The sequence below is a fragment of the Vanellus vanellus genome, assembly GCF_965231255.1.
Source record: "Vanellus vanellus genome assembly, chromosome: 14".
Classification (NCBI taxonomy): domain Eukaryota; kingdom Metazoa; phylum Chordata; class Aves; order Charadriiformes; family Charadriidae; genus Vanellus; species Vanellus vanellus.
The window spans coordinates 17,357,142-17,369,842 of record NC_138919.1 but is presented as its reverse complement, the minus strand read 5'-3'; the positions used below and the strand labels follow the sequence as shown (position 1 = coordinate 17,369,842).

The window sequence follows — 12,701 nt, the reverse complement described above, 5'->3', positions numbered from 1 at the left end:
TTGTGGAAAAGCAAGACCCAGGAGATGCTGATGCTCATGCAGTTCCCTCTTCTCCACTTTTGCCTTCCTGTTTCCCTAAGAAATGACAAAAGGAAGTAGAAGTGCTGTCCATGGATATTTATATTTAGTCCAAAATGCATGAAAAAATAATGGAAAATGTATGAGGAATGAGAGTTTTTCTGTGGGAAGTGAGGCTGCTGGTATCCCCATAGGTTTCTTTCTCTGTTGGTTTGTGCCTAGTGGAGACTCTTCCTGGTCTTCAAACGGCCGTTTCTGGCTGAGGAGGGAAGGTCTTGTCCCATCTTCTGCAAACACTCTTGTTATGCTACTGAACGGTTGAGGGTCCTCCCCACCTCTGCATCGTTTCACCTGGGAGGGAGAGAGGGGTCTTGGAGACGGGCAGCAAGCCTCAACCACAGACAAGGTCATCGGATGGTGAACAATGACACTAGCATGTGTTGTAGTCAAAGAGTGCCCTGAAACTACTGCTCGGGTTCCCAGGTGGTTGATGCTGGGCTTTATCCTAGACACTACGCAGCAATGCAGTCAGAGAGACACGGTGTCCTCAATCAGCATCCCCCTCTGTGGGCACCGCCGCTGCACACACCAGCACGCGAGACAGTTAGGATTCCCCTCAGCAAAACGCTGCAGCTTCAAATCTACATCAGAGTGAGTTGTCTAGACTTCATCTGCTCTCAGTGAAGAGGAACAGACACTTCTGGGGCATCACTCCTCTCCTCCTAAGGTAGATGCCTAAATAGGTCAGACAAACGGTGCCCTGGATGTGCGTTGGTCTCTCCCCTGCCCATAACGTGACACTGGACAAAGGAAGGTGACCTCCATGGTCAGTGACCACCTTCCCTTGTGCTGCCAAATGCCGCTGGCGGCAGTGCCCAAATAAACCAGAGGGTCCTTGAAAGGTGGTGGCCAGAGTTAGAAGACCAGTGCCTGACATTAAGGGGGTAGTTGGGCGTATTTCCAATGCCTCTAAACGCTATCTGTCTTTCCTTTGTGTTTAGTTTGTGCTTGTGTTTTGTTTTGAGCAGGTGAGCCGAGGGAGTGAGCGGGGACAGCCAGACCCACGGAGGCACATGGAGATGGGGACCAGCGTCACAATGGGCAGCAAAAAGAGAACGAGGAGATGTACTATAAAAAGTGAGAGGAAGGCTTGTCTCTAAGCCAGAGGGACTCCTCCACACGGGCACCTAACTTCATGACTCCCTCCCCGAGATGCCAGAGACCTGGTGATGTGGGACCAGCCTCAGCCACCCAGGCCTTGGTAGTAGCCCCTGGCCGGTGGCTGCCACGTACCGTGGGCACCAAGGTCCTCTTTCTCCACGGATGCTTCCCCCCCGTCTCCAAGCCATGAGGAGAAGGGAGAGGCGAGCGAAGCTGCTGAAGAAGCATTAGCCCACGTCTTCCCAGCCCCAGTCCCACTCCCCGCTTCTGGCAGACCAGGAACCCCTTCTCTGTGCCGCCCTTCCAGATGGCAGGTCGCCGGTGGGCCGCGACGTCAGCCCTCTGCGTGTGTGTGGCCGCCGTCTCTCTCCTGCACACCGGCGGGGTGCGGGCAGACTGCTGGCTCATCGAGGGGGACAAGGGCTTCGTCTGGTTGGCCATCTGCAGCCAAAACCAGCCCCCCTACGAGTCCATCCCCCAGCAAATCAACAGCACCATTGTGGACTTGCGGCTGAACGACAACAAGATCAAGAGCGTGCAGTATGCCTCGCTCAGCCGCTTTGGCAACCTGACATACCTCAACCTGACAAAGAACGAGATCTCCTACATTGAGGATGGTGCCTTTTCAGGACAGTTCAACCTCCAGGTGCTGCAGCTGGGTTACAACCGACTGAGGAACCTCACCGAGGGCATCCTCCGGGGCCTGGGGAAGCTGGAGTACCTCTATCTCCAGGCCAACCTCATCGAGTCCGTCACCCCCAATGCCTTCTGGGAGTGCCCCAACATAGTGAACATTGACCTGTCCATGAACAGGATCCAGAGACTCGACAGCAACACTTTTCGGGGCCTAAACAAGCTCTCTGTCTGTGAACTCTACAGTAACCCCTTCTATTGCTCCTGTGAGCTCCTCGGTTTCCTGCAATGGCTGGAGGCTTTCACCAACATGACACGCACGTATGACCGGATGCAGTGCGACTCCCCACCCGACTACATGGGCTACTACTTGTTAGGCCAAGGCCGGACTGGCTACCGCAATGCTCTGAGCATGCTCTCTTCCCTTTGCACCGGTGGCTCCTACACTGTGATCCCTCGTTTTATTCCTCCCAGGTACCAGGTGACCACAGCACCCTCCGAAAGCCCCTGCTCTGAGGAGGAGTGCTCCTCTGGTGATGGCACGACCCCGCAGTTCTCCCTCTTCACACCCATTGGCGAGACGGAGGTGCGCCCTAACATCCAGGTGAAGCACCTCAACCACAACTCGGCCGTCCTCACAGTGCAGATCCCCTACCCCTTCAGCAAGATGTACATCCTTTCCCAGTTCGAAAATGGCTTCTCCTCCATGATCACCAAGCTCAGGAAGAAGGAGGAGAACATCACCGTGAGCAACCTAGTAGCACAAAGAGATTACACCTACTGTGTAGTCTCTGTCCACCAGTACTCCAAGTACAACCACACCTGCGTCACCATCACACCCACCAGACCCAACCGCAAGGAGCCAGTGCCCACCCCTTCCACTGCCACTCATTACATCATGACAATCCTGGGCTGTCTCTTTGGCATGGTGATTGTCCTGGGTGTTGTGTATTACTGTCTCCGAAAGAGGCGCCAGCAGGAGGAGAAGCACAAAAAGGCTGCCGGCAGCATGAAGAAGACCATCATTGAGCTGAAATATGGGCCAGAAATGGAGACCACCAGCATCACCCAGCTGTCCCAGGGACAGATGCTGGGTGGGGAGACGGTGACCCGCATCCCCTACCTGCCTTCTGCTGGTGAGGTCGAGCAGTACAAGCTGATTGACAGCAGTGAGACCCCCAAGGCCACCAAGGGCAACTACATGGAGGTGAGGACAGGCGAGCAGCCCGAGAGGCGAGACTGTGAGCTGTCCCTGCCGCCAGACACCCAGAGCTCCGTGGCTGAGATCTCCACCATTGCCAAGGAGGTGGACAAGGTGAACCAGATCATCAACAACTGCATCGATGCCTTGAAATCTGAGTCCACCTCCTTCCAAGGGGTGAAATCGGGGGCAGTCTCCACAGTGGAGCCTCAGCTGGTGCTCTTATCAGAGCAGATCCCCAGCAAGCACGGATTCCTCTCCCCCGTCTACAAAGAAAGCTACAACCACCCTCTCCAGCGGCACCACAGCATGGAGGCGGCCCCCAAACGCTCCAGCACCTCTTCCAGTGGCTCCATACGGAGCCCCAGGTCCTACCGCTCTGAGGGATCGGGCCACAAATCAGAAGCCAAATACATTGAGAAGACGTCCCCCACCACCGACACCATCCTCACTGTGACACCGGCTGCGGCCATCCTGCGGGCAGAGGCGGAGAAGATCCGTCAGTACAGCGAACACCGGCACTCGTACCCCGGCTCGCACCAAGGGGAGCAGCACGACAGCATGGCGGGGCGAAAGCCCTCCATCCTGGAGCCTCTGACCCGTCCTCGCCCCAGAGACCTGGCTTATTCCCAGCTCTCGCCTCAATATCACAACCTGAGCTACACCTCCAGCCCAGAGTACACCTGCAAACCATCGCACAGCATCTGGGAGCGCTTCAAACTCAACCGCAAGCGGCACAAAGACGAGGAGGAGTATATGGCAGCCGGCCATGCCCTACGCAAAAAGGTCCAGTTTGCCAAAGACGAGGATCTTCACGACATCTTAGACTACTGGAAGGGCGTCTCTGCCCAGCAAAAGTCCTGAGTCCTCACACAACTCGTGACTTAACACACTAACTGGACCAAAAGAAATCTACAGCAGCTATTTTTATTCAGACTGTCTTTGAAACAAAATAAAATTTAAAAAAAAAGAATCAATAAAAATTAAAAAGAAAACAAATTATGAAAATCTATAAATATTCTATATAATATATAAAGTGAGATATTAAAATGTCCTCACATTGGTGAGACGCACCAAATTTGAACACAAACTTTACAAAACAAACAAACTGTGGCGTGAAAAAAAAAAAGTTTTGTTTCATTTTGATTTTTTAAAAAAAAATAAGAAAAAAGAAAAAATCGAATATAAAAAGAAAGAGCGGGCAGAGAGCTGAGGTCTGGCGTTTCCCAATACTGCATTGCATGACTCCCTATTCCGTGATTTTGTGGATTCTTTGTGAACAGTTTGTGTTCTTCCTTCCTTCCCTTCCAAAATCAACAGCAACAAAAACAGCAACAAAAACCAAAAAGAGACCAGAAGGAGATCCGTCCTTTGGGCTGTTTTTGCAAACGGAGTCTTCCAGTTTAGACTTTTACCCGGTTGAAGGCCCGTTCACATTTTCACTCACTGAGCGGTTTTACCACACATTGCATTGTAAACCGAAGTCGTTAATTGTACAGAGAAAATTTCTATATTTGCAATGTTTGCTGTATAATGAGAAAGAGAGAGGAGAAAAAAAACAATACTACATCTACTAAAAATATATATATATATCTATATTCACCTGTTTGTACCAGGTTTTAATCATGGATTTTAGAGAAAGAGATGGAGTTTGGTTTGAAGGACTTTTTTGTTGGTTGGTTGGGTGGCTGTTGGTTGGTTGGTTAAGGGTGTGTTTTTGGAGGGCAGGGGAGTGTTTGGGTTTCTGAGTGTTTGGGTTCGATTTCTCCCAACAATTGCCTGTGATCAAGTTCTCATCTTTTCCAAGTACACTGAGAAAAAAAGGCAAGTACCCAGAAAAGCAGAATCTCCCACCTTCTTCCAGCTGGGAGACCATCACCTCCATGAAGAGGGAAGGGGATGAGAAGTGAAGGGCTCTTGGGATTTCTCAATGGGATGGGATTTCTCTTGCAAATTAAAAGGTATTGGTCTCTCCCCCTAAACTGACATTTCTAGAGAGTGAAATGTCCCTTGGGGTCAAGCTGTGAGGGGTGAGTTATCCCCTTACCTTGCAGGGTGAGGAGCTGGTGGTGGGTTAGAGCAGAAACCCTCTTGCCACGCTCTGTGGAGAAGGACATCATTGAGGGGTGATTTTGTTGAGGGAGAAGACACTGAGCATTTACATCTTACTCATACTGAGAGCTATTACAGTAGGCACAGGCCCTGGCCCAGGGATCCTGCCCCTCGCTGCTGGGACTCCCACCACCCCATATCTGGTAGGTCTCCCATAGATAACCCCAAAAGTGGCCACAACCTCAGGCAGTGAGTGCAGCACCTCCTGCCTACGGCCCAGCACTGCCCATGGGCCGGTTTGGCTCCCATTTCACATGAGTGGATTTGGAGATGTACATCCTGGGGAGCCTCTGAACAGCCCTTGGGACTCTGAGACTGGAAGGGAAGGGGATGGCCCTGTGTTCACGTCTGGTGTCCACCCAAGCAGCCACGTGCCCCTCAGACATTGCTCTCCAATGTCTGTCCAAAACTCAACAGCTTTTTGCCCCATCTCTAAAATACTCACATATGATGCTGTACTCATGGGGTGAGGAGGAGGAGGGAGGCATTCAGGCCATGAAGGCAATTCCAGGCCATGCTGGTGGCCAAAGGAAACATTTTTGCCCCGATAAGCTCCAGCTGAGTTGCAAGCCCCCATGTCTTGCCTCATGACCAACATGAAGCGGGGGCTACATGAGGGTCTGCTCCCCTGGAGTTTGGGAGCCCAGCGAGCCAGCCCAGCCAGGCAATGAGCTCCCCAAATGCGGCGTTTTGAGGCCCTGCTGCTCCCCAGAGTTTTTCCCTTGCATCCTGCTCACAAGTCTCTTGGACATCCTGAGTCCTGATGGATGAGCACTAGGGCCCAGGAGCAAACCATATCCCATCCTGTTATTTCAATATTTCAAAGCAATTTTGACAGGTATTCTTGCAAAAGGTTATGTTTGTTCAGAAAGGAGCTGAGCCAGGAAGACATGGAGCAGGCTGGGAAGTGCACGAGTTCATTCTCCATGGTTATTTGTGTAGACAACAAACCATTAGCAGGGCTTCGTAATAAAAGGCAGGCAATTTCCCCAGGAACATATTCACTCTGCATGAGCAAAGGCACATTCCTCCACCTCCTCCACGTGCCCTAGATCCTGCCTGCAGCACACAGCTTCCCAGGGCTGTGCCTTGCTCACCAGTCAGCGAGCAGGACCTGGAAAGGGGAGCTGCGGATCACCCCTCTCTTGTCCTGTGACACCATGGCGGGTCATAGAATGGTTTATGTTGGAAGGGACCCTGAAGATCATCCAGTGCCACCCCCTGCCCTGGGCAGGGCCACCTCCCCCCAGCCCAGGTTGCTCCAAGCCCCGTCCAACCGGGCCTTGAACACCTCCAGGGATGGGGCAGCCACAGCTTTTCTGGGCAACCTGCGCCCTCACAGGGAAAAATTTCCTCCTAATATCTATTCTAAATCTCCCCTCTTCCAGCTTGAAGCCATTCCCCCTTATCCTATCACCACATGCCCTTGTAAAAAGTCCCTCCCCAGCTCTCCTGGAGCTCCTTTAGGGACTGGAAGGCCACAATAAGGTCTCCCTGGAGCCTTCTCCTCTCCAGGCTGAACCCCCCCAACTCTCTCAGCCTGTCCTCCCAGCAGAGGGGCTCCAGCCTTCAGATCATCTTCGTGGCCTCCTCTGGACCTGCACCAATAGGTCCATGTCTTTCCTATGTTGGGGGCCATCCCCAAATCTCCGCTGTGGCACCTGGACCAAAGCAAACCCTTCAGCCAAACCCACCTTCCCTTGCAAAACCTGAGCGCCTCCTGGAGAAACAGGAGTTGGTCAGCAAGGATGAATGGGGGAAATGTTGGCCGGACCTCCTGGCGCTGTTTCATGGTCTCAGGAGATTCCTCAGCAGGAGGCTGGGATGGTCAAAGGCAGTGTCAGTTCTTGAGTTAGCTCCATCGATGGCAGTCACTGGTAAACACCGAAAGACCTTCCTCAGTCTCTCCCCGCATTGAGACAGTTCCCATACCAGTTTGGCAATGACACCATGACCATCTCCACAGCAGCCAGGAGCGACGGCACAACCAGCAGAGCGTAACGCCTCGCTGCGGAGGCAGCAGCATGTCAGCAGCGAGTTCTTCTCTTTACCCGGGGCGAGTCATTTTGCTCCTCTCTGCCTCCGTTTCCTCCTCTGCAAAACACTTCCTTGTGGCATTGAGGGCGTAGGCTGGTTGGGGAGGCTCAATTAATTAATTGCCTGTCTGTGAAGCCCATTTAGCTCCTAGAATAAAAGCCGCTGTAGAAATGTGAAGTTGTTAGTGGCATAAAACAGCAGGGGCAGATGAAATCAAAGCCCGCTTCTGTTTTCACACCAGGATTTCACTGGTCATAAACCAACAGAGACCAACACAGGAAATGTGATACAGCAGTGGTGGCCTTTCCAAATTAAACACTTCCCAGACGCAAACTCTCTGCAGTTGGAGAAAAGGAGGGTTAGAAAATGTCTAGACTTCTCCATCTCCAAGGTACCTCCAAGGGAGGTCCCTGCACACATGGCACCCCGTACCCCCATAGTTGGTGGTTCCTTGCTGCGGGTCTCAGAGGGCTCCAGATGGCTCCTTGGGTGGCGATGCAATGGCTGTGCTGCTGAGCACCCTCCAGCCTCCTTGCCCTCCCCCCAAGGTAGGGTGCAATCCTGGCAGCTGTGCTCCACATCCCTTGGCATGAGATGCCACAAGATGAGGCTGAAAGAGTTGGGGCTGTTCAGCCTGGAGAAGAGAAGGCTCAGGGGGAGATCTTATTGCGGCCTTCCAGTCCCTAAAGGGGGCCTACAGGAGAGCTGGGGAAGGACTTTTTACTCGGGCTTGTAGCGATAGGATGAGGGGGAATGGCTTTAAACTGGAAGAGGGCAGGTTCAGATTGAACCTTAGGAAGGAATTTTTCACTCTGAGGGTGGTGAGCCCCTGGCGCAGGTTGCCCAGAGAGGTTGTTGAGGCCCCATCCCTGGAGGTGTTCAAGGCCAGGCTGGACGTGGCCTTGGGCAACCTGGGCTGGTGGGAGGTGTCCCTGCCTACGGCAGGGGAGTTGGAACTCAATGATCTTCAAGGTCCCTTCCAACCTAAACCATTCTATGATTCTATGAGCTGAGAAAAAAAGCCAGGCAAGAAAAGGGAAGAAGTCCCACTGTCCCATGCACGGACCTCCCGGGGTGGGTCCGCACAGGGCCTGGTGAGCTCCGTCCACGGCATCCTTCATCCCCCCAAGGCAGATGCTTTACAGACCCCTCTTAGGACAGAGGGAGAATTTCACCACCTGCGACCTGTTGGGTGCTTTTCTGCTTTACTTTGTCTCCCGTTGAACCACCAAAGCCCTCAAGCTGCTTCTGCAAAGAGAAGCGATACCTTGTCCAGCCAGGCTGTTCCTAGCGCCCCAAACCCACCCAAAGCAAGAGGGCTCCCTGCCAAGCAGAAGGAGGGGACACGGGAAAGACATGTCCGAGTGAGGAGGAGGGGAGGCCAAGGCAAAGCTTCCTCCATCTTTTTGCCCCACCTCAAGGGACAACAGGGACCAGCGAATTAGGAGCCAGCACAGAAAGCCACCGCCAGGATCTGGAGGTCCCCATCTCCCTTTCCTGCAGCAGTTTGAGCTCTGCCACTGGAGAGCGTGAACAAGGGGAAGGGAAAATAAAGGGCAGGAGAGGGATGGGCGATGTGCGATACAGAGGCAGGGGATGGCAGAGGCGGTGGGAGCAGCTGTGCCCGGCGCAGGACAGGCGGCAGCCCCCGGAGAGGCCAGCGAAGACATCGAACAAAGTCGCTCTGAGAGAGAATTTTTGTTTGTTTGTTTGTTTGTTTTGTTTTGTTTTTTGTTTAAAGTGAGAGCAGTTGTTTCCCTGCGGCGATGAAACAGAGAAAAGGAGCAGAGGGACCCGTCGCTGTTTGTGCCCCACACTGCTCCGAGAGTAATTTTCTCGCTGGCAGAGGTCAGAGGGAGCTGTGTCTGCTCTGGGGAGATGCTCCTGGAGAGCTTCGAAGGCGGCTGCCCGCCGCCACGCTGAGCTGCTCCATCACTGCCCTCACCTCTCCGGGATGCTCCCGATGATCCCTGAGAGAATGAGCACCCCCGTACCGCAGGGTCCCCGGCTGCCTGCCAGGCATGGGGGGGTGCAGGGGGCGCGGGGGATATAGATCTAAACCCACCTCGGAAAGCACAGCTCAGACCTTCTTCTGTCACAAGCACCAGCCGCGGCGGCGAAGGGACATTGATGCAGCCGACGTGCGACAGGATGGTGCCCTCTGACACGGATTTCAGGTTGCCATCACCACCTCCCAGGCCCTGCTCCCCCAAAACTCTTTGGGGGCTTGCGTGCCCCTGCGCCTGCTCTCTGCTCCCCATTGCTGGGCTGTCACCGCCGGCCCTCGGACCCCCCACCTCCCTGCTCCCTCCAGCCCCGCTGCCATGAGCCTGCCCACCACCTATAGCCGCTGTAGGGGAATCCTCTGCCCCCCCCCCGGGGCTCTGCGGTTCCCTGCAGCACCACGGTAGCCCCGGGGCCGTATGGAAACTCTGCGCTCTGCTGACACCCTTTCTGTGTCCCCAAAACTGCATTTGAAACCATCCGTCTTCGAGGGCAAAGCCAAGGCAGGACCAAAAATCTCCCTCTGATCCCTCCCCCAGCATCTCGTCAAAGACTAAATCACAGAATTATCAGAGTTGGAAGGGACCTCTAGAGATCATCTAGTCCAACTCCAAATCAGAGCCCACATTACCCACAGCTCGGTCCTCGTCCTGACCAAGAGTCAGCACAGGACCCTGCCACGTGTTGCAAGGTCTGTGTGACATCTAGAGCCTGGATATTGTTTGAAATCCCATAAATTAGGACAGACAGACATGCACCATTTAACCCAGCGTTCCTGAGGGCACCCACCTGCCCCAGTATCCACACCAGCTGGCTCCGCGTGTTTCAAAACGTGGCCCGTGGGAAGTGCAATGTCCACAGATAGAAACGTGGGGTGACAGAGGGTGGCAGCGGTGGCAGGCACTGCCTGGCCAGATTCCTCCCCGAGGCAGCAGAGCACTTGAGAAGGGATGTGGCAGCCCTGGAACCGGTGGCTGCCTACTTCTTCCCACCTGATGTGTGTTGAGGGTGTCACACCTGCCCCCAGTCTGGCATTGGAGCCTCCCACTGCCTTCAGCTGGTCCTGCCATGAAAGCAGGTGCAGATCCCATGGGAGGGCACCTGCGAGGCTGTGTGGTGGCCCTAAGGCAAGAAGGTGCTCCCTGTTCACCACCGAGACCACGACAACCGCCGGACTGTGCTGGCTCTGCTCAAATCAAGCTGGTGACCTGCGGTGCTTGCTGGGCGGTGGGACCTTTCCTGGGGCTGCAAGCGCCGCTGGAGCCATTTCTCCTCCAGCCCCATTGATGCGCATGGGTCAGCCCATGCATCCACACCCGGGTGATGGCCAGGGCCACCGGAGAGCCAGTGGCCGAGCAGAGTCCTGGGCACAAGTTCCAGCACGTGCATGGTCCCTCACTGCCGGCGACCACAGCTAACCCCCCTCCAAACGCTCCCCTCTGCCCCGCTTCTCCATCAGCCCTTCCCTGAACCGGGCCCAGGCCTTGGCGAAGGAAGAGCTCCGTTGCCCAAGACCCCCAAACTCATCACCGTGGTGGCTGTGGCTCTGCGGAAATCAGGAGCCGCAACACAACCTCCCCCCACGTCACGCGCTTGCTGCAGCCCGGCTGCCTGTCGGGCTCCGGAGCAATAAATCACTCGGATTGCGGGAGAAGGGGGTCAGCGAGGGTGGGGGACAGCGTGGTGGAGGTGGCCTGATCATACAACTCCTTTGGGCGAGGAGGGGTCTGGGGGGGGACCACAAGCTGCGGAGAAGTGCGCTGCGGCGCTGCTGGACTGGACCCAAAAGTGTCGGATCGATGAGGGTGATTGAAGCCAGCACGCACTGCGTTGGGCTATTTTTAGCGCAGCTGGCAGAGCAGGAATTTGGGAGCCCAAGTCAGAATTTATTTGCATCTGTGAGTGCTCGTCAGGAGGAGGATCAACAAGACGCTGCCCGGGCTGCAGCACCCTCCCTGCCCGTTTTGGGACCGGCTCACCTTGGCTTCAGCTCCTCTTTGGTGCACACCACCTCCCTCTCCTCCGCAGCGCCCTGCGGGGACAGTGCCACCACCCCAAGGCTTGGAGCTGTGAGCACGTGGATCCACATGGACCCAGGATGGGGATAGAGCAGAGGAGAGGGGACGGTCTTCAGGGGATGAAGGGGTTAATTGAGGAAAGGCTCCATCCTGCCTTAAATGTGCAGGGATGCGGACAGGTCTTGTCCTGCAGCATCGTGGCTGCAACGCTGCCCGGTTCCATGGAGCGGTGCAAGGCATGGACCTCAGAGGTGCCCCAGCCCTCTCCTCCAGCCCCTCTGTCCCCATTTACTCACCACAGACTTTCCATCATAGGGCCCTAAGTTGGTTTTCCTGGGTAGGTGTCTGGAGATTATGTTGTTCTTTAGAGAGAGAACAGCACGTTTCCATTCCTGCATCTTCAAACCAACGCTGCCAGCTGATGCTCCGAGGTGCTGAAGGCAGCGAAGCTGCCGGTGGCCATGGTCGGTGGTGCTGGAGAAGCCAACCCAACAGCTACTCCTGGGCTTGTAGCAGCGATTTTGCCTTCACTTGAACTTACTTACACTCCAGTTTTTCACACCTCCTTTGTGTCATATCCTCTGTTTTACCCCTCTGGGCCAGCTCACCAGCTCCACCAGAAGGGTGGTAGAGATTATCCAAATGCCGCCTTGACTTTTGCTCGTTCCCACCTTCCCCACACCCACCCCCCGCCCAGCATTTAATGAAGGGAAAACACCTGATCCAGAGTGAAGCCGCTTTCCTGGACTCAGTTTCCTCTCTGCAAGGGATGAGAAGCCACAGAAGGATCAGGGATGTGGATTTGCACCGCATGGGGAGAAGCCAAGCAGGATGCTAGTTTTTACTCTAGCTTTGCTGCTCTTTTGGTCCAAATTGGATGTGAAGGTGCCCGTTTTCCTCCCTCTGCAACTTCTCTGTCCCTGCAGAGTAACCAAAAGGATCTGCCAAGCCTCTGAGTTTGCATGTGTGTGCCTTTTTAATAATTCAATGGGAACATTAATGACACGGGGTGCGCTCTTGTTCCTGTATGTGCTGATCGCTTCTCACATCCCACCAACATCTGTTTTTCCATACTCAGCTCGGCTGTCTGCAAATAGCCATTTGCTGCTCACCTTTACTTGCCTCGCCATTAAAGAGCTCATTAATGTACTCCATCCTTGCTTTCTTTGGGACTAAAAGATTTCCATTTCTGTCTTTTATCAGCTTTCTCATGGTTTATACCCTCTCCTCTCTTCACCGTGCAATGCCCTTTTCTAATGAGCTCTTCTCTCCTGGTCCACGTTCTCCATTAAGCAACACAAGTGCTATCCCCCGTGTTGTCTTGTTCATCTCCTGAGCTCTCTTCTGGGTCTATTATACCTTTTAGTGTTTTCAGCTGTGAAAGGAAGCCATCAGCCCCACATAGAATGGTTTAGGTTGGAAGGGACCTTGAAGACCACCTAGTTCCACCCCCCTGCCCTGGGCAGGGACACCTCCCCCCAGCCCAGGTTGCCCAAGGCCATGTCCAGCCTGGCCTT

The 12,701-nt window shown here is 54.4% G+C and overlaps 1 protein-coding gene across 1 annotated transcript; it reads left to right on the top strand.

Annotated features, from left to right (window-relative positions):
* Positions 1-1,480: 1,480 nt before the first annotated feature.
* On the top strand, positions 1,481-3,877 carry ELFN1 (extracellular leucine rich repeat and fibronectin type III domain containing 1; the record flags this gene model as incomplete). Its single annotated transcript, XM_082490560.1, has 1 exon — positions 1,481-3,877. Exon 1 carries the CDS (start codon positions 1,487-1,489, stop codon positions 3,875-3,877), a length of 2,391 nt encoding a protein of 796 aa, XP_082346686.1. The 5' UTR covers positions 1,481-1,486.
* Positions 3,878-12,701: the final 8,824 nt, after the last annotated feature.